General features: G+C 39.8%; 1 protein-coding gene across 1 annotated transcript in view; it reads left to right on the top strand.

The window, feature by feature from the left end:
• Window positions 1–25,537, top strand: part of UBXN11 (UBX domain protein 11) — a 1,449,120-nt gene that overhangs the window by 903,326 nt on the left and 520,257 nt on the right. The window contains exon 7 of the mRNA XM_044083944.1: window positions 1,342–1,468. Within this exon, the coding sequence (XP_043939879.1) occupies window positions 1,342–1,468 (127 nt within the window). The remainder of the gene's footprint in view (window positions 1–1,341; window positions 1,469–25,537) is intronic.

The raw sequence follows: 25,537 nt of genomic DNA, 5'->3' as shown, positions 1-25,537 counted from the left end.
ATCTTGTCAATATGTCTGCCCATTTTCCCCCTGCTTCAGTCATGACAGGGCTGGAAAGGTTATCTTTTGTTTATGCTTGTGCTGGTTGTCTTATTTAGCAGTAATCAACAAGTGGGTGTGGTATATTGAAGATTTACCCACAGTTGGTGTAGTTTGATCAAGAGGTTGAAGCCCAAGTGATTAAGCAAAGGCAACTGTGGGCAGATATTCAATATACCTACACCCACTAGTCAGTTATTGGTATTATACAATGACATTATTTAAGAAAGAAATTGCTTACTTTTCTTACATGTCTTTGTTTAACAACACCATGGTGTTCTACCACATTGTTTCCGCATTGTTCAACTTAGTTTTTGTACTGTGCATGTATATGGGACCTGCATTCCCACATTTACACAGTACTACATCAGTGCTTTGGTAAGCAAACAATGGAGAAAAGAAAAAAAATGAAATGTGAACATTTTAGAGGTAATAGAGAGAGAGAGGGCAAAAATACAAGGAAAATCAGGTACATTTCTTTAGTTTTGCAGAACATACCCAATTTTTCTTGTATTCCCTCTGCCCTCCATATTTACTTCTGAACCTCTTAGCTCAAGAAAACTGCAAAACCTTAAATAATGGGGACAGAGGTCCCTATTGTAAATGTTGCTCATATAAACTTAGAAATCTACTAGACTAACAGGATTTATACGATCGGGCATTGAATTCCATAGCATATATTAATAGAATAACGTCTGGTTGGACTTCACCAGCCAGACTTTCTTCTAGTGGTATATGCTCAATGTTACAATGAGCACACTGCATGGGCTGACAAATCAGTGTGCACATTTTTGCATACTAACAAGCCACCATTGCATTTGTTATTACAGCTTTATAGATATAGTTCTACTTGTTGCTCTACCTTAATATGGCCTGTGATGTGGAGAGGATCTGTCTTTGCCCAGGATTATAGGTAAGGTGGGGGTCAAGTAGCCTGGGAACATTTTAGATACTGACCTGGCTAAGTCCCACTAGCTTTAGTCCTAGTAGTTGGCAAAGATGGACTCTCCATCCAGATCTAGAATTATGGTAATACATTTATCTTTCATTTATTTGCCTGTACAGATCCCTGCTTGCATCTTTTATTGTTATGCTCCTTGATGTTCTTATTTTATAGGATTGTCTCTCTGTATGGTGTTTTGCCTACCCTAAGGCATTCCTGAAAATTGAATGTTTAATGTTGGTAGGCTATCGCGCTCAACTCAAATAAATTAAGTAAACAATTTAATAGATATTACTTTGTAATAATTTGCATTGTCTCATTTACATCATGTCTTTTCTTTTTCTTATATTTGTGTATAGAAATTTCTTAATGATTATGGCATGATCTGGGTTGGAGAAAAGCATGACCAGGATGGTGAACTCTATCTGCAGGAGGAGAGAGAACCACAGAGAAAAAATCAGTCACATGAAAGGTTATGGCAACCAGGTATAGTGCATGTTAGCTGTTAAGCTGTGTGAGTGAGGAGTATTTATACAGTTGTTGCTCCTTGCTATCACTGGGATTACATTGTAAGAGTTGGGTATTCAGAAAGACCCAAAATAAAGAGGCAGTCACAAATTGCATTTGGCCATTCTCATCAATTTTCACTTTAGACTGCACAGTCGTTACAAGATATCAGACTACACGAGGGGTACATTCTGACCTGTAACATAGACTACAGGGGGACCATATCTTTTAAAGATATGCAAGTATTATATACATCCCTTCTTTAAAATGTTAAAAACTTCCATGTATGCTTAACAATTGACTTTATACCTAGCTGTAGCACTTGATAACAAATAATTTGAATGTTCTTGTACTCATGGCATTGCTTCACTAAGAAAACATGCTTCAGTAGTTTGAGAATGTTAAACATAAACATTTCAATGTAGTTATTTGTTTTAAAATACAAAACCAAAACATTTAAAACACTTTATTATTACAATACCTGCATGTTTTATAACATATAGAAATTCAGTTCACAGTTTTTATTTATTGGAGATGTCCAAGTATCTTGTTTTTCGTAGTAGTCTCCTAAATTTAGAATATTAAGGAATGTCTGTGGCCTGCACTACTGATGCTAATGTACTTGGAAATGCTACAGGTAAATCTGTATCAGAAATGCTATCAGAATTCTCTGAGCTCAGCTGGACACCTGCTTTTGTACTGCTGCTTCTAGAAATGCCTCTTGAGACTAACACCTCTGCATTTCTGGAGTCTTCTCTGACTGCTCATTTACTTCAGGCATGACATACACAGTCTCTGTATTCAAATTAGTTCACTTTAAGACATGTTAGCTTTGAGCAAATATTTCTGATGTTTTTCTTTTCTCAGCAGCTTTTCATCCTCAGCATGGACAACAAAATATGTAGGATGTTCAGACTTCTTCACCACCACTTCTTTTAACTGTTTCTGTGTGAAACCTTGAAGAATGTCACTCTGACTTCCTCTTTCAAGGAAGACACGCTACTTTCTCTGTCTTTCTCATCATAGTAGTGTTTTGTCCAAGGGGATTTACATACATTCCCTGTTTAGTCAAAATTTCAGGCTGAAGTAAGATAGTGCAGTTAGGCAGTCTTCTCTTTCACCTATGATCCATCAGTAGCTGACTGGTGAAATATCTATGTGCAGCAAAGCTAAGTATGTATCTATGTAGTAGGCATTGTAAATTATCTGAGCTCTTTTTAGTAAGTTTTTTGTCACAGTTTGAACTATCCAGTTGACTTAAACATTTGACGTTTGACTAGAGGTAACGAGCTGAAATTTTCTTTGCCCAGAACATCTGTTGAATTCCATGTTTGCATGCTTTTGGTCATTACCAGATATTAATACACTGGGAATCATTTGTGACCTCTTTCTTTCTATGTCATGATTCCTAAGAGTGATTCTTGTATCTTTGCCAATATTTCTTTCCTTACCCTAACAGGCACAACTATTTTTTCCAATATCAAACCTTGTACATAGGTGGTTTCTTCTTTAAATAAAAAATGTAAGATTTTGTTTCTTTTTACACAACAGACTGTACAGTTATCTAGTTTACTTCCAGTTCCCATTAAGCACATCTTCTTGATCTAGCAATTGCAAATGGCTCATCATGTTTGCATCTCTTTTCCTGATTAATATTTCACAACTAAGTCATACTTCTGTAGTCTCTATAGTGTTTTCTGCAGCGCTGGTGGTGCCTACAAATCTTTTTAAATATAGTATGTAGTAGTTCATGGTCAATGTCAAGTAATACTTTTTTCACCAAACTATATTCAAGTAACTTTTCATGGCAATGCACCATGGGAAGTATTTCTGCCTTAACATACATTTTCTGAATTTTGAAAAGCTCTCACCCAATAATCAAATAACTTACTTGCCTTCTTGCTGAATGACTATATCATTTTAATTCTGGCTGGAATCTACTAGTAATATCATGGCCTTGTGCTGTAATATCATGGCCTTGTGCTCATCAAAATATTTAAAGTGTGTGTTCCGGTTATTAACTGTTTAAAATGTATAAAAAATATTATTTTGTTCTGTACTCCAGTACCATTTCATATAATGTTGTTCATGTTCCAGTTACTAGCTTAGTCTATTTTAGAATCATGGGGAATCCAGACCCTGTCCTAGCACTCAGCAGCCACAATGTAGGGAAATTAGTCTTGGATGGTGTACCATCTTATTGCAAGATGCAAACACACGTTAACTCACATGTGGCAATTTGGTAGGATACCAAGTAACCCAAGGCAATTCTTTTGGATATGGGAGGAAACCATGATACAACCCCACCCCTTGGACACAGAGGACATGCTCACCCTGCGCCAAATGCATCCTAGTCAAGAAACAACTGGGATAGTAAATGCTTTGTGGTAGCAATGCCACTCACTGTGCCTCATATTCCATACGTTTCTTTAAAGGAAAACTTGCATCTAGCATACTGTCAATATCTGTTGAAAGAGTATACACCATTCTAAGAAAACTCTTGAGCACTTGTTTTCCCTTAGCGGGAGGTATTTGTAATACTGCTCCATTTTTTTCAGTGACTTGGTTGAAGCCTTCAGGTGTTAATACATGGTCCATATATATTTTGGTTCTTTAGCTCAAATTTTACTCTTACATCGATTCAGCTTGAGGCTATGTCATCTTAATCTCTAGTAATTCATTTGGTCTCACAGCTTGTCCTTCTTTGGGTTGACCCCATATCATTGATATTAACAACACCATCAAGCTCAATGAATAACTTCAGATGTTCAGAGTATTGATCACATCTGCAGTAGCCTTAGCTATATGGTTTATGTCCTGTGAAGGATATAACAGCCGGCCAGCTTCCAAAGCTTCAGTGCCCCTTCCACACACCGAAATTGTCAGGCAGCTTGACCTGAACTGACTAAAAGAAAAGTTTGGGTGTCAAGTCCTTCAGAGCTTTCCTGCCAACAGAGAGAGGGAGACTGTGCCTTGAAAGGACAATGCTAGGATGTTCAAAGTATTGATTACTGCTGCAGTAGCCTTGGCTATATGGTTTATATCCTGTGAAAGATACAACAGCTGGCCAGCTTCCAAAGCTTCAGTGCCCCTTCCACACACCCAAATTGTCAGGCAGCTTGACCTGAACTGACTAAAATACAAGTTTGGGTGTCAAATCCTTCAGAGCTTTCCTGCCAATAGAGAGAGGGAGGCTGTGCTCTGAAAGGACAATGCTAGGAGAACAAAAAATAAATAACCACGTCCTGTCATAAGTAACAAAAGACAAACAAGGGAAATGGAAGGAGAGAGCAACTACTACAGCAAGGATCATTCGAGCATCTACTGTCATGGCAAGTTTACTTACGCAACTGTACTATGTTCATCATACTGATCACTGCTCCAGTAGCCTTAGCTATGTAGGTATATAACCCTCACTTACTACATTTTGGAGATGGAAGGAAAATCTTCTAGACTACTTCTAGAATCCATCCCTTTTAAAAAAGAAACCTAGATGAAGCCAAGGCCCTGGCAGAGTGGGCCTTTAACCTGCCTAGAATAGTTTTATTGTGGTGAGTATAACAAAAAATAATAGCCTTAGACAACCATTTCAAAACAGTCTGATGTGATGTTGTTCTATCATGCCTTCATCCTGTACTGGTTGGGTTCGGAACTGATCGTCGGTTCTGACTCGGCCTAATACAAAAGCTCAAAGCCTTCAATTAGCTCATGGCTGATACCCAGTCCCATGATGCTATAGGAAACTCCCCAGATCTTGTTTGCCGCTAAACAAGACTGGGTGCTTCACACTGGCTCTGTGTAAGTGAATGTTTTAAAACTATTTTCTCTTGAAAAATTTGTAAAATTAGATGTAATGGGATCCTATCTCGCCTACATTCACAACATATGGGTTCGGAGCCGATCCATCGGCTCCGACTCGGCAACTAATACACTAGCACGAAGTCTCTCATTGGCTGGGCTACTCCCTATCCCAGGATGCACTACACCTGCTTCCCCAGATCTCGTTTGCCGCTTAACAAGCTGGACGTGGTCTCGACTTGGCTGGAGCTAAGTGGTTATTTTTACCTTATTGGTCCTTGACCTAGGGAATTTTTGTCCATATTAAACAAACAGCTGTTTTAACAGCTATTTCTTGTTATTTCTGATTGTTTTTGTGAGAGGCTTGTTTCCAGAAATTTAATTTGTTCAGTCGGGCAAGGCCCGTTTAAGTTAGAGGGCCTTTGCCCTACCTCTGAGTGCCTTTTTGGTTTTTATTTACTTGGTTAGTTGTTTTTCGGGCAGAGCCCGTTTTAATTAGAGGGCTTTGGGCCGTTTTATTTTTTTCAAATTCTTGTGAGGTAAACTGTCTTCAGTACTCGTGCCAGAGGGTCTCGCGCTTTTCAGTTGGCGCTTTTTGTGTGGTAGTGAGAGAATAGTATTTCCTTAGAGCTGTTCTTGTTGTGGTCTATATCATGTCTAAGGAACAGAAGTCAGGGTTTAAAAAATGCACTCGGTGCAAATATAAAATGTCCATTACAGACAGTCATTCAATATGTGTTTATTGTTTGGGACCGAAACATCTGCAAGAGACTTGTAGCGTCTGTCATGCGTTCTCATCTAGAGTTCTTCAAGAACGCAAAAACAAATTAATATTGAAAGGGCTTATCAAGCCTTCCTTTGAGGAAGCCTTAGAGCTACCTGTTGCTTCCAAAAAGAAAAGATCGTCGGCTCCGACAAGTCCGTCGGAGCCGACTTCTAAAAAGACAAAATTGACCTCTTCTTCTTCGGCTCCACTGACTTCGGGGCCGAGGGTCGAAGGGTCTGCCTCGATACCTCCTACCTCGGTTCCATTGCTGTCGGAGCCGCAGGTTGGAGTATCGAGAGGTGAATCACCTCCATCGGCTCCAATGGCTTCGGAGCCGGTGGAAGTGTGCAGCTCAGACTCTTCCCCCTCGGCTCCGGAGAAGGCTCCTTCGGTGCCGATGGTGGTCCATGCTGTGGTGGAGTCGGCGCCGATAGTGTTGGAGCCACTTCGGAGCCGGTCCCCTTCTCTCTCGGAGCCGAGAGGAAAGTCTTCTCGATTGTCTACCTCCTCTAAATCATCGAGACTTTCAGATTCGGACCTGGATAGGGTTTTACAGAGGCTATTCCAATCTCCTCTGTTTACTAAATTGGTCTCGGCTCCAGCACAGTTAGCTTCGGAGACGATCCCCCCTCCAACGCATTCGATTCCTCCTCCAACCTCCTCGGAGCCGTTGGAGTCGGTGGTGGTGGAGCAAAGCGGAGCCATATGGTCGGAGCAGAGACCCCTTCGAGGTCTCTCGGTTCCGACTGTGCTTCCTACCCTGTCCTCTGGTTCAGGGTTTGGTACTGCGACCTCTTCAGCCGGGCCCGAGGGGAATACTTTGGGATTGGGTGCTTCGGTGCCTAGTCTTCCTCTCGGAGCATCGGCTGCTGGAATTCCCAGTGCCATCGTGGCCTCTAGACCAGTGACCTCCTTGGATTCTGGAGGTCCGGCCTTTGAGGCCATGAGGAGCGCGCTGGCCATGCCTTTGCCGGTTCAGCAAGCTTCTACCTCACCATCCCTAGATTTGGAGACTGGTGCCTCTGTTGTGTTGCAGCCCCCCGGCAGCGGGGCCCCAGGGCCTGAGGATACCCCCATCGGGGGTTCCCCTCTTCCGGGTGGCCCGTCCGAAACTGCTTCGGATGAACCCCCACGGAAGAAATTGTGTAAGAGGAAGCACGTAGACTCCCAAGATGAGTCGATTACATCGGATACTGACCTCGATGACGCAGAAGGTTCCCCCAAATCATCTTCGGATGATATCTCCTTCTCAGATATCTTGGAGATTCTGAGACAGAGAGGTGACTGGCAAGCCAAAACCCCTTCAGCTGAGGAGTCAGTCTTCCTCAAGGCCTTTGGGGCCCAGCCTTCCGCCTCCTGGGTGTCTCCGCCCTTCGATGAACTCCTTGATTTGGTTTCTCGAAGGGTGTGGGAACACCCTGATTCTGTGGAACCGGTGCCTGCGAGGCCCAATAAATTTTGTCAGCCCCAGAAGGAATTTCTCACAAAGGGTGTGCCTGTAGATGCTTTGGTGGTGGCTTCTGCCACACAGCAGGACGTGGCAGAGGCTTCGACGTCTATTCATCCTCCTAATAAGGATTCTAGGAGTATGGATAGGTACGGGAAGCGTACCCTGTCCTCAGCAACCTTTACCTTACGGTCGCTGAACTATTTATGTCATTTTACGAGGCTCCAAAGGGATCTTCTCAAAGAGCTAAATGACTCTCTTGTTGGTAATCTACCTGAGGCGCTGGCCCCGACTGTTGGTGCACAGATGACTACCCTCTTTTCTATTGTTAACTCGTCCATGAGGCTCATTTCGTATGCGGCCGAAGGGGCGAGTAGAGCAGCGGGAACAGGCGTTGCCCTCAGGAGACAAGCCTGGTTACGCTTGTGTTCGTTCACGGAGGCCTTCAAGTCTTCCTTCACGCCCCTTTGATGGGTCATCTTTGTTTGGACCCAAGGTGAAGGACACACTAACTCGGTGCGAGCAGGAGGGCAAGACTTTGACTGCCGTTGGGGCCCGTTTTTCCGCTCCTTCCAGGCCTTACCCCAAGGCTGGGAGAGGAGGGAAAATGTGGTTTAAAAAATCTCAAAAGTCTTTCCCTACTCCACCCAGTGATTCCCCCTCCAGAGGCGGGGGGGGGGGATTTTGGAAGACGCCGCCCCAGAGGTGGCAGAGGCCACCGTAACTCTGGAGACTGCGGTTCCTTTCGTGGTTCTTCATACAACCAGCGTTCCTGAGTTGTTGCCCGACTGTGCAACTCCGGAGCCAGTCGGGGGTCACTTTGCGGCGCATCCACAAGCTTGGGAATCCATAACAAGCGATCGGTGGGTGCTCCGCATTACCGGAGGATATATCATCCCTTCAACAAACCCCCTTTCTTTAAGGGAAATCCCGGACGTACCACCCAGTCAGCGGGATCAGGCAGCATTAGAGGTTTCAAAGCTGCTAGAAAAAAGAGCCATCCAGCCTGTCCCCATCGACCAGATCGGATCAGGAACTTACTCAAAATTATTTTGGTACCAAAAGACAGGGGACTTCAGGCCCATTTTGGACCTCAGTTCATTGAATCGTTTAAGTAAAGAAGTCCAAATTCGAATGGTCACTCTTCAATCTATTCTTCCTTTGCTGGAAAAGATGCATGGATGTGCTCCATAGATCTCCAGGACGCTTACTATCACATTCCCATAGCTCAAGAGTCCAGGAGACATTTACGCTTCCGCCTCGGAGCCAGTCATTTTCAATTCGAGCACTGCCCTTTGGTCTCACCACAGCCCCCAGGGTGTTCACCAAGTGTCTGGCAGTGGTAACTGCTCACCTGAGAAGTCTGGGATTCCAGGTGTTTCCTTATCTAGACGACTGGCTCCTTACTGCCACCTCCGAGCATCTACTACTCCAAGCGCTCAGAGCCACGTTCACCTTGGGCCGTTTCTTGGGGATCACGTTCAATTTGCAAAAATCTGTACTACAGCCATCTCAGCGTATTACTTTCATAGGCGCAGACTTAGACACACAAAGAATGCGCGCCTATTTACCGGCAGCAAGAATTCAGGTCTTACAAGATCAAGTCAAATCCTGTCTCCCCCTACAAAGAGCCCCGGCCCATCGGATCCTACAACTGTTGGGCTCGATGGCGTCGACCATACTTTTAGTTCCCTTGGCCAGACTTCACATGCGAATTCTACAATGGCTACTGTCGGTTCAATGGTCCTATCAGGAACTTCCCTTGAACCACTTAATCATAATCACGGAAAGTTGCCGTCGAGATCTACATTGGTGGCTTTTCCAATCAAATCTCGACCAGGGGCGACCCTTTATACCTCAAAGTCCCATTGCCACTGTGACTACGGACGCCTCCCAGGTAGGGTGGGGGGGGTCATTACCTGGACAGGTCGGTCCAAGGCACATGGCAGATCCAGGAAACACATTTTCATATCAATGTCCTGGAGATGAGAGCGGTACTATTGGTACTCCAAGCTCTCCATCACGCTCTCCCTCAGGGCCCGATTACTATCCTATCCGACAACATGTCGGTGGTGTGGTACATAAACAAGCAAGGTGGAACCAGGTCTTACCCACTATGCAGAGAAGCCATGAGACTTTGGCACTGGGCGGTAGCTACCAACCGCTTTCTAATGGCAACGCACATACCGGGGAAGTCCAATGTGATTGCGGACAGATTAAGCAGGACCATTCTTTTACCCCACGAGTGGTCCCTCAACCAGAGTATAGCTGCAAAAATCTTCGACAGATGGGGTCTTCCTTGCTGCGACCTGTTTGCCAGCCCTCACAATGCGAAATGCAGAGAGTTCTTCACACTGTTTCCTTCTCAGGGACAGATTCCCAGGGATGCTCTGACTCACATTTGGCCCCCCGGTCTTCTCTACGCCTTCCCTCCGTTCCCCCTCCTACTGAGGGTGATACAGAAGGCCATTTACTTGGAGAGCGAGATGATTTTGATTGCCCCGCACTGGCCTCGTCAAGTTTGGTTTCCTTTCCTACAGAGGCATGCGATAGAAGGTCCATGGTTTCTGGATCCGGTGCCAGACCTGTTGACGCATCAGTCAGGACGGCTTCATCCGTCTCTCAGGTCCCTGAAGTTGGCAGCATGGTTACTCCACTTCCATCCTTAGTCCGAGACAATGCTCTTTCGCCGGACGTGGTCCACATACTGTCTTCTTCTCATAAACCTTCCACCATCAAACTTTATTCCAGTAAATGGAAAAGGTTTGCCTTCTGGGCTCAAGAACGGCGTATAGATCCTCTCACTGCACCAGTATCGGAGGTTCTGAATTTTCTGGCCTCCCTTTTTCAGTCGGGCTCTTCAGTTTCTACCATTAAGGTTCAGTTAGCAGCGATCTCTAATTTTCATGCTTCTTTTGAACCTTCATTGATGTCTCACAAACTTTGTAAGGCTTTCCTTAAAGGGGCTTGGCCTTAGGCCTCCTTTATCTCAGCCTGTTCCCCCTTGGGATTTGAATATGGTTCTTGCTGCCCTAACTGCCCGTCCTTTCGAACCAGCTGCTACTTGTGATTTAAAATTTCTGTCTTGGAAAACGGCCTTTTTAGTAGCCATAACATCTGCTAGGCGAGTTTCAGAACTTCAAGCTCTTTGTTCTGATCCTCCCTATTTGATTTTTCACAAGCATAGAGTTTCATTGAAATTAAACCCTGCATTTATACCAAAAGTGGCCTCCTCTTTCTGTATGCAACAAACTATAGAACTCCCTGTCTTTTTCCCAGAATTCTCCAATAATGCAGAATATACTTTGCATCAATTGGACGTACATAGACAACTGCGTTTTTATTTGAATAGAACCGCTCAAACGCGGAAATCAAATCAATTGTTTGTTTCCTTTGCAGTGAACAAATTGGGTCAACCAGTAACAAAAGCCTCCATATCTAAATGGATTAAAGATTGTATCATTTTTATTTATTCACAGGCTAACAAAGACCTTCCCTTTCCAGTCAAGGCTCATTCTACCAGGGCAATGGCTACTTCCGTAGCTTTTCACTCCAAGTTATCAATAGATGATATTTGTGCTGCAGCAACCTGGACTTCTCCGCACACTTTCATTTCTCATTACAAATTTGATGTGGTTTCTCGAGGCAGAGCTTCCTTTGGTTCCACAGTTCTCAGGAGTGTGTTCCAATGAGCCACCCGGGATGTAGGTGCTAGGGACGCTGTCCCATATGTTGTGAATGTAGGCGAGATAGGATCCCATTACATCTTTTAGTTATGTACTTACCATAACTTCGGATGTATGGGATCCATCTCGCCTACATTCATAAGTACCCACCCTCCTTCCCCCTTCCATTCGGATTTAGAGGAGCTGTAGTCTCTTTTTTCTTGGAGATTGTTCTTGAAGAACTTTAGTTGGTTATAGTGACTACTAATTTTCTGTGTTTGCATGGGTGTATGAAAGCGAACAAACAAGATCTGGGGAAGCAGGTGTAGTGCATCCTGGGATAGGGAGTAGCCCAGCCAATGAGAGACTTCGTGCTAGTGTATTAGTTGCCGAGTCGGAGCCGAAACCCATATGTTGTGAATGTAGGCGAGATGGATCCCATACATCCGAAGTTATGGTAAGTACATAACTAAAAGTTAATTAGTAAATTAGTTAGATAGTTAATCTTTAGCAGTTTTGCTGTGTTCGTTTCCATGCTTTTGATTGTCGGCCATCATTTATATTAAGGCCTTTTTTCCTACCCTATCCCGTCTCTCCTTAGTGTGTGTTTGAATATTTTTGACAAGATTGTTGTTTAGGAACCATTTAAACGTAAGTGTTCTATATTTTATTAAGATAGATAATTATCTTAGATAGGTTGTTTGATTAGAGGTCTTTTTCCCTTAGAGTGTGTGTTTCCATAATACTTCTTAACCTCATTTGTAGAAGAACAATGACCGGTCAATCCCACAAGAAAACACAACTACACCCGAAGGTGTAAAAACAGTCCCAGTCTAGATGCGAAGCACAGGCACACGTTGAATAGAATTCTTTCTTTAATTGAAGACACTTGTTAAAACACTTTTCAAAAACACTTGTACAAATAAAATTATAAAATACGGCAATTCAGGTTGAGCGCTTTCATCTACAACAGTAGATTTCATCAGAACATTTTAAAACTGCCATACTTCACTTATATACGTGTTCCCCAATTAGTGACTCATATTCATTAACAATTCATTAATTAGGATTTAAAGTGCACTGTGCCTAATTCCCCCCTATATAAATACAAATAATTTTAACAAAATATATATCTCATCCTCTTGAATAGATGTCTCTAAAATTGACCCTTACTAATAAATATTTGTTGAAAAAAATTTTTAAAAATTCACATGATATGACTGTTAAGCAACACAATACAGAAGGCATTATACTGCATATTGATAAAAATGCATATTAATAAAAACAGTTTTGCTAACTATACCATATATGTCATATATAACAATATCTGGAAAATCCATTGTATTCATATAACAAAATTAATACAATACATGAAACCCCGTGTGTATATTCTAAAGTTAACAACATCTAAACTAACAACAACTTAACAATAAACTAACCCCTGTAATAGCTGTTAACTAAACTAACATCTTAATAAGTGACTGTTCTATCTATTATTCTCCAACATTGGTTTAATTGATATAGTTTCATTAAGCCCTGGCATTACTGAAGCATTTAATTTAATTTGCCATCGGGCTTCTTTCTCTAATAATCGCAGTTTAATATTCCCCCCTCTTGGGTTTGATTTGATGTGTTCCAAAATACCAAATTTAAAAGAATTACAGTCACTATTACTTTTACAATGTCTCCAAAGAGTGTTATTCTCATCCTGTCTTTTTATTTTATAAAAATGTTCGTAGATCCTATTTCTTAGACACCTAGTGGTCATTCCCACATAATAACATGGACATGTGTTACATTTAGCTAAGTATATGACCTGAGTTGTCCTACAATTCCCTTTACTAAATTGAATAGTTGTCCTACTTGTATTTTCTAATGTAATATTGTTGTCCGTAATGATGTACTTACACTGGTTGCACCTCCCACATTTTGAGGTGCCCCCACCTATTGAATTAGTATTCTCTTTTACCATACCAAATCTGGTTTTTAAATTTAAACCATTTCTATATACGAACTTAGGTTCCTTCCCAACCAGTTTAAATACATTTTCATCCGTTTTTAATATATTCCAATTCTTTTCTATGAACCCTTTCACTTTTTGTACATCAGGACCATACTGTATTACACAAGCTCTATTGTATTCATGAGGTTCAACTGTTCTATGACAATTTATGCTCCCTTCTCTTTTCATCCCTAAAATAGGCTTGTATTTTTTCCCCCATTCTTTTTTAATATAATTAACTGTATCAGTAATCATATATAATGGGTAACCTCTCATTTTAAACATATTTCCTATTTTATCTAGTTCCACGAGCATATCAGGGAAGGATGATGTCATTCTAGCAGCTCGTATACACTGCCCTTTGATAATACTTTTCTTCTGCTGTTTAGAATGACAACTGGTGAACTCCAAATAATCATTACTGAAAGTTTCCTTTCTAAATAGGTTAGATTTAAAAGTTTTACCCATTATAGTGATTTTCGTATCTAAAAAGGCTATACTCTCACTATTCATACTGTACGTAAACCTCAAAAAATCATTTCTAGTGTTCAAATGTGTAATGAACTGTTTTATTGAACTTTCACTGCCCTTCCGTATTATAAAAACATTGTCAAGAAATCTGAAATAGCAATTAATGTGTGACTTCCACTCAGATTCTATAATGTATTCCTCTTCCCAATTTAGAAGAAACAGTTTCGCAAACATGGGGGCACATGCTGCCCCCATTGCAACCCCCTTACTCTGTTTATAGTACTCACCCTGAAACATGATGTAATTGCTGGACAATACAATCTCAATAAACTCCATTAATACACTTATTCTATCCCAGTTGAGATTGCTGTATTTCTGAACACTGTTCTGGAACCTCAAAAGACCTTCCTCGAGGGGAATACTGGAAAAAAGATCCACTACATCCACTGTTAATAAAATACAGTTGTTAGTGATAAGTTCATTATCTAATCTACTGAGGAAGTCCCAAGAATCCTTCACTATATGTGCAATGTTGTCATACACATGTTTCAATCAACCATCTACAACTTGTCCAAAAGCAAATGTTTTTGACTTACTCCCTGATATTATAGGTCTAAAAGGGGGTTGCAATATATTCTTGTGCACCTTTGGAATCCCAACAATAGTACTTATAATGGGATAATCATTCTTAAGATACTCATAAAGGTCACTATCAATTCGTTCTTCAAGCAATAAATCCTCCAATATTAAATCTATCTTATGGTAGGCGATGTGTACTTCATTTATCGAGGTTACAGAGTAATTGCCAGAATTAAATAAAATATTATTAATATTGTTGTTATATTCATCCACTTTATATAATACGGCCCCCCCACCCTTATCGGGTTTCATGATTCTTATTTTGTTATCCCTCTGTATATTTTTCAATACTTCATATTCCTTAAACGATAAATTAGTAGCATAACTGGATTTTCTATCCATATGGCTATACAATTCTTCTAAAACTACTTTTTCAAAAATAGCCAAAGTGTTGTTTAAAGGGGGGGTGAAACAATTTCTTTTCCTAAATTCCTCTACACCTACTGTATTTTTTCCTTTAAAAAATAATGCTAAGTTCAATTTTCTTAAATATTTTTTAAAATCAATAACATATTCAACCAAATTACCTCTATTGTTTGGAATATATTTCATCCCCTTGGATAATAGTTGAAACATTTCTTTTGTTAATATGATGTCAGTATAATTGTAAATACTGAACTCTTTCCAGCTGTATTGTATGTCATTATGTTTAACAATCTCATGTGTTACATCACTACTTTTGTTTTCTCTTTCTAAAAATTTTACCATGTTGTTCTGCCCTGGTATCGCCAATTCTCTTGTATTTCCTCTCCTTTGTGGTTGTGCCACTTGTCTTCCCCTAAAAAACTTTTTGGTTTAAACCCATCTCCAAATTTCCTAGTACTATTGTAAAAAGATTTGTTCTTATACACCTGTTTCCCATTGTAATTCCTGTCTACATATTCAACATTTTCTTTTTTCACATCAAATCTATACGCTTCCCCTCTTTCATACTGCAACATATCTCGTTTTAATTTTTTACATTTTTTGTCAAACTGCTTATTAATCTGATTTTCAACCCATGTGAACTGAGCTGCAAAACACATTTCATACTCATCAAATAATAAGTCACTAGTTATAATTTGATCTAAATGTTCAATTTCAGTAAGTAAATTACACATTTTCTTGTCATTACATGATATGAGATACTTCATAAACACAAACCCCAAATTATCAAACATTTTGGTACATTCACTTATTCTTTCATCATCCAATTCTACACCCATAGGCCATTTGAAAAACCTCAGGCCCATGGGTACTAAATTAGCATCTAAACACTTCTTCAAATATGAGTTATCAAGTTGAACGCTTTGTAAAACTTTCATTTTTTTTCCAAACGTGAAAATTAAATCTTTTAATGTCATATCAGCAGTTGTTAAGTTCTCTGTGCCATTAGACTCATACTGAACTGTTTTTTTGTTGTTAAAATCAAACTTGTTATCTATAAAAGCAGATGTGTTATAACGCTTCATTTTATGCTGTCCAGAAACATGTTGAACACTTTTAACAGTACCTTGCAGTGTCCTACATGCCGTCATGGCATAAGTCTTTTTAGGCACAGTCCTTTTAGGTTTGGCGCCAGATATATTGTAGACATCGTCCTCCGATCCTTCGCATTCCCTTTCACCTACAAAATTGTTTTTAGATCCATAAGAGGCCCGTCTGTCCGTTGGCTTCCTTATATTCTGCGCAAGTGGTATGGAAAACGTCGACTCAGACGTTTCCGGTCTACACAACGGTACTTTCCTTAGTTCCGTCTCCTCCGCTGACACATTCCGGTTAATTTGTGTGACTAGTTCAATTAATCTAGTCAGCTCACCTTTCATGATAGCCATTTCGGATTGCATCCGTTGGATGTCATCTCGTCTTGGTGAGAAAATGGATGGCAATTCATCGAGGGAATCCATCGTAAAAACTGCACTGAAAATAGATGAACAATGACCGGTCAGTCCCACAAGAAAACACAACTACACCCGAAGGTGTAAAAACAGTCCCAGTCTAGATGCGAAGCACAGGCACACGTTGAAGAGAATTCTTTCTTTAATTGAAGACACTTGTTAAAACACTTTTCAAAAACACTTGTACAAATAAAATTATAAAATACGGCAATTCAGGTTGAGCACTTTCATCTACAACAGTAGATTTCATCAGAACATTTTAAAACTGCCATACTTCACTTATATACGTGTTCCCCAATTAGTGACTCATATTCATTAACAATTCATTAATTAGGATTTAAAGTGCACTGTGACTAATTCCCCCCTATATAAATACAAATAATTTTAACAAAATATATATCTCATCCTCTTGAATAGATGTCTCTAAAATTGGTGTCTAAGAAATAGGATCTACAAACATTTTTATAAAATAAAAAGACAGGATGAGAATAACGCTCTTTGGAGACATTGTAAAAGTAATAGTGACTGTAATTCTTTTAAATTTGGTATTTTGGAACACATCAAATCAAACCCAAGAGGGGGGAATATTAAACTGCGATTATTGGAGAAAGAAGCCCGATGGCAAATTAAATTAAATGCTTCAGTAATGCCAGGGCTTAATGAAACTATATCAATTAAACCAATGTTGGAGAATAATAGATAGAACAGTCACTTATTAAGATGTTAGTTTAGTTAACAGCTATTACAGGGGTTAGTTTATTGTTAAGTTGTTGTTAGTTCAGATGTTGTTAACTTTAGAATATACACACGGGGTTTCATGTATTGTATTAATTTTGTTATATGAATACAATGGATTTTCCAGATATTGTTATATATGATATATATGGTATAGTTAGCAAAACTGTTTTTATTAATATGCATTTTTATCAATATGCAGTATAATGCCTTCTGTATTGTGTTGCTTAACAGTCATATCATGTGAATTTTTAAAAAAATTTTTCAACAAATATTTATTAGTAAGGGTCAATTTTAGAGACATGTATTCAAGAGGATGAGATATATATTTTGTTAAAATTATTTGTATTTATATAGGGGGGAATTAGGCACAGTGCACTTTAAATCCTAATTAATGAATTGTTAATGAATATGAGTCACTAATTGGGGAACACGTATATAAGTGAAGTATGGCAGTTTTAAAATGTTCTGATGAAATCTACTGTTGTAGATGAAAGCGCTCAACCTGAATTGCCGTATTTTATAATTTTATTTGTACAAGTGTTTTTGAAAAGTGTTTTAACAAGTGTCTTCAATTAAAGAAAGAATTCTATTCAACGTGTGCCTGTGCTTCGCATCTAGACTGGGACTGTTTTTACACCTTCGGGTGTAGTTGTGTTTTCATTTGTAGAAGAGCTCTTTTCTTTTAGTTGTGTTCTCTCTTATTAAGCCAGCTCATTTAAGCTAGAGGGCATCTTAGCCATTTAAATTAGAGTTTTTTTTCCCTTAATGTGTGTCTGTTAATTAAGTCCTATTAACCAGGTTTGTTGAGGAACTACTTTACCTTGGTGGAAATTTCCATTACCTAAGCTAGCTTGTTTAGGTTAGAGGGCTGCTTAGCCCATTTAAATTAGAGGGCTTTTCCCTTAGTGTGTTTACCTTTATATGTGTGTGTATATATATATATATATATATATATATATATATATATATATATATATATATATATATATATATATATATATATATATATGTATGTATGTATATATATATATATTTTTTTTTTTTATAGTAGTTGTAGTGCTAACTTGTTGTTTGTTAAGATGTCAAAACAGCCCAAAGATGCATAACCCTTGGGGTTTAAGAAGTGCACAAAATGTAATCAGAAAATGTCTCTGACTGACGGGCATACTGTGTGTGTGTGTGTGTGTGTGTGTGTGTGTGTGTGTGTGTGTGTGTGTGTGTGTGTGTACTGCCTTGGAGAGTACACCTTCAAAAATCTTGTGCCATCTACCATTCTTTTATCCACAGGGTTCTTCTTGAGAGGAAGAATAAGTTGATACTTAAAGCGTTATTGAAGACTTCCTTTTCAGAAGCTATAGGAGAAGGTCAGAGTCCTTCCAAAAAGACCTCTTCCCCTCCATCAAAATCTGAATGATCAGGCAAAAGATCTTCTTCCACTTCATTGGAGGCTCAGTCTGAGCTGACTAAAAAGTTGCCAAAAATTTCCTCATCGGACCCAAAGCCTGTCAGGACCAAGAAGCCTTCCACCTCGGCTCCTTTAGTGTCTGAACCATTGGTGCTTCAAGTTTAGAGCCGGTCCTCAGAACTGGAACAGGTTTCTCCGACTTTGAGCTCTCCAATCTTACAAGTCTCCAGATCCATTGCTCCCTCCAATCGATCCTCCAGGAGCCTTTCAGATGATGATGTGGATTGTGTGGTGCGGAGACTTTTGAGGACACAGGCACTTCCCAAACTTTTGTCGGAGCCAGCCTAGAAGCTTTTGGAACCAATTAAACCTGCCCTGTCACCATCAATTCCTCCTCCGACCCGACTCAGGATTTCAGAGCCAGAATGCGTGGAACTGATTGTAGTGGAACCATCGGAGCCAAGATCTATTCCTATTGTAAAACCAGAGAACATCTAGCCCTGAATGGTTGCTGGTTATGTTGTTGGCATCAAATGAAAAGCATCTTCCATTTGCTAATATATGATTTTCTTGTAGCAGGCTTTCTTACCTCCATTAGCACCTGCTGCATGTCCTCAGTAAACAGGTGCCTAAAGGGAATTAAGTCCCTAGCATTAAGACAGGGCAGTCATTTGAAGTTGATTGAGGATAGAATATATTAAATGCCCCTGTTCATGTGTGAGTAGATCCATTCTTTGAGGAAGCTTGTGGTAACTGCCCCTGACCATTTCCAAAAGAAGGGAGAACCATGGCAGACTGGACCAGAAGGAATTTACTATAATGTTCTTTGGGGATTCCTACTGAATCTTTAGAAGTACCCTGGATATTATTGTAAAAGGTGGAAAAATTTACAGGAAAATTCTTGTCCAATGAAAAGAAAAGTCTTCTGTCTTCTACGTCTTCTTGCATGAAGTCCTTGAGCAGAATCATGCCAGATGATTGTTCATAGAGGAGGCAAAGAGGTCTGCTTGAGAAACTCCCAATTGAAGGATCAAATCTTGGAAGACCTCCTGCTCTAGTTTTCATCCTTGAGGGTCTTCCCTTGTCCTGCTGAATTTGTCTGCTGCACAATTTTGCTGTGACAGAATGTAGAATACCTGTACAGTGAGATTGTGTAGTGAAGCTATATCCCAAGCTAAAATGGCTAGTCTGTGTGGGGGAGGGGGGTTACCATCTGATGTACCACGTTTGTGGTGTTCTCTGTAACAACTTGAAGGGGTCTTGAAGACCAAAGATGATTCAGAGAGTTGAATGTCTTGATCAGGGTAAGCATCTCATTCCATTTTTGTGCTCCCATCTGTTCTTTGTGTTCCACCCACCTTACACTTTTATCCCTCCTGAAACTGTTGTCCAAGCAAAGTCTGATGTGTCTTTGGTGACTGACCACTTTGGAACATGGAGGGAGGAGGTGAGACCTGGATTTATGGATATCTTTTGTCTTCTTCATGTGATTTCTCTTCTGACAAACCCCAGAACTGGGATCTGAAAAGACAAGAGGTGTTGGGACCTAAGATACTTCAGATACTGCTGTATCTTTCTCATTTGGAGTCTTGCCAGGGGTATCATGAGAATCACCAAACCCATAATACCCAAAATGTTGAGGTATTCCCTTGCAGTGACTGAAGTATGAGAGGAAAGCCCTAGAAATAGGTCTAGTTTTTCCTGTGAATGAAAAGCTCTTTGAACTGTGGTGTCTAGTTGACATCCCAGAAACACAATCCTGTGAGAAGAAGTAAAGAAAGATGTTTGAATGTTTTCTTGGAATTCTAGCTTGTGTAAGAAAACTGTCACCCAAGAACAAGATTGCTGACACTTTGAACAAGGCTCTGCAAAGATAAGCAAGTCTTCCAAATATGTAAAAATGTGGATACTCTGTAGCCTACAGTAAGCTATAACTGGAGCTAGACAGTTTGTGAAAACTCTTGGTGCAGTGGATACTCCAAAGGGTAAGGCAGACAACTGATAATATGATCCAGAAACACAAAACCTTAAAAAATGCCTGAAGTCTAGATGAATAGGAATGTGATGATAAACATCTTTGACATGTAATCTTGCAAGGAAACTTGAATGAGGAGGAAGAAATAACAGGTTGTGAAGTGGCATTGTTTTGAATTTGGGCACTATCACAAACAAGTTTTGAAAAGAAAGACCCAGAACTGGTCTTCAGGTATTTTCTTTCTTTGGCTGTAAAACATCCTTGAATAAAATCCCTTTCCCATCTGGGTAGGGGGGGGGACTGGTACCATCACTCCCTGGGACCGCATATGATGGACAGGTGGAAATTAGAGTATAGTTTAGAGGATGAGGAATTATCCCCTTGAAAGGAAGAATTCCACCCACTGCCATCTGCAATCTTGATGAATGATCTTCAGAACCCATTTATCAGAAACTGTCTGTTGTCAAAGAGAAAAGCAGATTCAGACTTTGTGGAAGAAAAAAGGAGCTGCTAGGGTGGGAGATGGGGAAAAGTCTTAATTAGTTATTCTGACTTATTGGACTGTACCCAGTTTTTGGAGTTTCCAGAATTCCTCTTGGAACCCCCTTGCCGTTTCTTCTTAAATATCTGTTTATCTGCATTTTATTTCTTACGAAATTTGGATGATGAGTTAGAGAATGCCTTAGAAAATGCAGAAAAGGAGGGCTGAAAAACTTTAGCTATTCCCTGTACCAGCTTGCCCCTTTCATTACACTTTTTGATTACTTCTGCAGCAAAGGGCCCAAAGTCAAACTTCTGTCCAGAGAATAATTTAAAATCGTATTTTTAACATCATCTGGGAGATTCCAAGAATGCAGTTATTCAAACCTCCTCAAAATAGTACCACTGGACATAGATAGCCCTTGAAGATGTATCGAACAATAGAAGAACTTAGTTATTTAAAGTATTTTTTCGGCACAAGAAGAAACTGAAGGCAAAACATTTCTCATACTTTCACAGTTAGTCAGAACAAATTGTAGCATATGAGCCCAACAATTTAAAGTTCTGAAAATCAAGGTTACAGAAGCATACACTTTTCCCCATACTTCTTAATAATGTTTCCATCCTTATCAGAAAGAGTAGGATTGGAATTAACTAACCTTTTTAGCAGAAGAAGGATTAACTAAAGCTATAGCTTCTGGATCAGGTTTGGCAAGAGTGTATAAAAACTTAAGACTGAGGAAGTTTATACATCTTATCTGCCTTTTTTTGGGCAGCTGGATGACTGTAAGAAAACTTGTAGGCAGTAGCACATACATCATCCAAAGCTGACAAAACTGGAGGAATTGGTGCAGATTCTGGAAACTCCTTCTGTAACAGTTCATAGTATTTTCTGAGGGGCTAAGAAACCTCAGTGTTCTTCCACTGAAAATACTGGCACATTCTAGAAATAGTCTCAGGAAAAGAGAACCCTCCACAGGGATTGAGCTCACCTCTAAGTCTGAATTAGAAGTCTGAGAAGAAAACCCTGTATCTTTCCCTTCATTCTCCTGTCCACATTCAAAATATTGAATCACTTCAGGAAAGGAGGTTTCTCTCTTTCTTTTACCAGAAACTACTTTACAAGAAGGATCAGTAGCCCAAATTAAACCATGGGCCAGAACCAGCAAGCTACTCCTGTCTAAGGAAGTATGAAGAGGAGTAGGTAATGTGCTTAGTTTTCTGTTTCTTTTTTACATGAAAATGGATCTAACAGTGTTATTAATGGCAGCAGCAGCTTTTCTAGGGATGGGCGCAAAATTTTGACTAAACAGGGAAGCCTTCCCTGTTCCCTTTCTCAGGACCAACAAGAGTGTCTCTCCCTTACCCACTGAGGGGACTCCAACAGCTTTGAAAAACGTGGCTAACCCCTGTTCCATAGTATCTGTAGGTGCGACACCAGACAGATCCAGGGTATAAAATGTGTGGTCTGAGGTACAACTAATGGCCACAGCTGAGTCACCCACCTGTGGCTGTGGCAAATTGGTATTGCACTGTGATTGCACGTCTGTTTACTTAATGTTTTCTTTTTGTGGTTGGAAGAAGAACCAAACTGGGGCCTAACAGATTGTTCCATGGTCAGGCTGAAAATGGTCCTTCTTTACCAGGGAGCAAGCAGCAATTGCTAGTAAAAACTGAAAGTCTTTAAAGCTCACTTTTTTACAGACAAACATAGACCAAAGCATTTTAACACGTTATCATCCCCACAAAGTAAATACACATAATTTGTCTAGAGAAAAACATGGTTTTCACTTATTTTAAACAACTTTTAAACTGACAGGAAAAAGGTGTTTCTGTTTAAAAGTGCAATGTAGTCTCATGACAGTCCTTTAAAACACAAACTCCTAGCTTTAAAGTGACTTTCCTGAAGAAGAAAGTATTAATAATAAACAAAAATTATTGAATGGATGTTTTTCCCTCAAAGGGAACTTATCTGCTCAACAAAGGAACAGCACAAGCAGAGTCTCGATCCTCAAAAGGCTCTATTTGTGTGTGCATATGTATGTCTGTATGTGTGTGTGTGTGTGTGTGTGTGTGTGTGTGTGTGTGTGTGTGTGTGTGTGTGTGTGTGTGTGTGTATCTATCTAGCTATAAATATTTATGTATCTCTCTCTCTCTCTATATATATATATATATATATATATATATATAAATATTTGTTGTTGTTGTGTCTTTCAGCTTTTCCCAGTTAGGGGTCGCCACAGCAGAACTCCGGTCCGCTAATGATTGGGAGTAGATTTTTACGTGCCGAGTTGCTGGCCCTGACGCACAACCTTCAACGAATGTACGCCCATTCACGCATGTCTCCACACAGAAGACGCTGTAGCTGAGAATCGAACAGGACAACGTCTTACTGTGAGGCGACAATGCTACCGCAGCACCACCACCACAGTTATATATATATATATGTATATATATATATATATATTTGTAGATATTTGCTGCTTGAATTTTTTTTTTTAATCTTTAATTAAGTTAATTAGTTTGACTTAGAGCAGTAGATTAAGGCTGTAAACTGCTGAATGTTATATACCCCTATCCCACACTTGCTTTAGCATGTGACTCTGAGCAAGTAACTTAATTAGAGAGTACTACCAGGTTATTCTTAAAAAAACATTGTATTTAGTGGATTTACCTGGTTAATAGAAGAGTAAAAGGAATAAATAAGCAAATAAATAAATAAATACCAAGCTGCAACTGTCATTATTTTTCATACTATTGAGGTATGATCATGTTTCATCCATCCATCTAATTTGACTGTTGGATCTATTCCAGCCAACTGACAATGCTTTTAGCCTTGAGCTCCTTCATGTTCTTCTGCCCCATAATCCTCTGCTCCCTCCTAGCTTCACATCTCATTTGCTGCCATTCTGAGAGGTTGAGGGTGATTCATCCATCAACAGCTAAGTGTTCTTGTATTTTTATTATTTGTTAACTTTCTTGAGATGTATTCTCATATATTTCATAATGTTTACATTTTAATATTTAAAGTTCTATAGCTTTTCTGTCTTGAACTCTTCATCTACAGTTTTACTGTTTTCTTCTTAGCCTCAACTCCTCACGGTACTCAGGGCAGTTGCTTAGCATCTTCTTTCACAATGTAAAAAAAAAAAATAATTTAATTTAATATCTTATTTTCTGTTCTTTGTCTCAAAATGTGTGATAGTTTTGAAGTGTTTGTTTTATGGTATATTCTCCACTTCTAAGATGGATAAGAGTTTTAAAAATGTGGCTGTAAAATTCTGTCCCAAGGCCCCCACAGGTTATGTGTGGTGTGCTTGGGGTCTAGAACATTTTATATGTGGGTTGCTGCAATTGTCAGGAGTTTTTGCCAGGTCATTGTCAGACAGGAGAAACAAAATTAATATTGAAAAGACTTTTGCCTCCAAACTGGTCCATTAGGCAAATCTGAAAAAAGAAAACAAAAGAGACCCAAAGAAGATAAGTTAGATGAAACCCAATCTCAATATTCCTTGCAAGGAGAAAGATTCATCTGCTACAGCTTCTGCTTCTACTGGGGTGCAGAAGTTTCCTTTAGCCAAGCCTGTTGTAATCAGAGACAAATCCCTACCTAAAGCTTCTAACAGGCACTCATCTGAACAAGAATTGTTAATTTTTTTTTCTTCCATTCCTTCTTCTGCTACATCTGTGGAATCGTTATGGTTCTTCTGAAGCTAATTGAGAACCTATAATGAGGGCTTTCCTCAAGATGCATAATAGTTCTGGGTATTATGTGGCTCCCCTCATCTCCAGAGTGGATCGGGATGGCATGCCCTCACTACTTCTCTGATGCCTGTCTCTACACCAGTGTTTTCAGAGCTAATATGCTTGCTGGAGCCTGTATGTGTGGTACTGATAAGTTCTTCTTCAGCACTGATTGCAACCCATACAACACACTCAACACTGAGACCTTCACTATCGAGTGGATGTCAGGTCTGACCACTCAATGATGCATCTTAAGCACCAAATCTTGTGGGGCCTTTTTTGTTGTTGAAGTCATTGGTCTTCAAGCTGTCAACTCAGATCTCAATCTTGGGACATTCCAGATCCTTGAGGTCAGACCTTCAGTTCTTGGTACCTCTTGTATTCTGCTTTTAATTGCATATTAAAAATTGAAAAGAAACCACAGCTGTGTCTGTTGTGATTCAGACAGAAATTAGAACAGGTCAATAAAGGAGTCACATAGCAGTTAGAACAGTTCAGTTAAGGTTAATCATCTGTGAAGTGAGGGGGTGGAGCTAGCAACTAAACCTTCTATTTAAGGAGTAAAATAAAACATTTCAAAGCTTTGCTGGAAAAGCTCACCTAGACTGCCACAGCTTGCTGTGAGGGAACGGTTAGTTTGCATTTGATTTCTTGTACTTTGTATTACTATATTGCCTTTTTTATTTTGTATACTGAGATTTGTTTTCTTTACATTGTGTTTTTTGTAATGTGCTTTTAATTGCATATTAAAACTTGAAAAGAGATCACAGCTGTGTCTCTTGTAAGTCAGACAGAATTTTTTCCCATTCTCCCATCCTGATACTGTTGTGTTCTTAAATACCACTGTATTTGTAGTTGCCTGCCTCTTATGTTAATTTGACCATATATCTTCTTCCCTGTCTCCTTCACTGGCTGGTGTGAGTAAGCGCAAGACTATCATTTTGTGAAATCACTCCCCTTCAACTATTTAAATTTATTGGCCATCCCACTGTATTCCATAGTACCAGAATACAAAAGTGCCCACCCCCTTTCAATCTATCT

The sequence above is a fragment of the Protopterus annectens genome, chromosome 1.part1 (assembly GCF_019279795.1).
Source record: "Protopterus annectens isolate FY-2018-M chromosome 1.part1, PAN1.0, whole genome shotgun sequence".
Classification (NCBI taxonomy): domain Eukaryota; kingdom Metazoa; phylum Chordata; order Ceratodontiformes; family Protopteridae; genus Protopterus; species Protopterus annectens.
The sequence above is the reverse complement of the archived record's forward strand: the minus strand, read 5'-3'. Positions and strand labels throughout refer to the sequence as shown.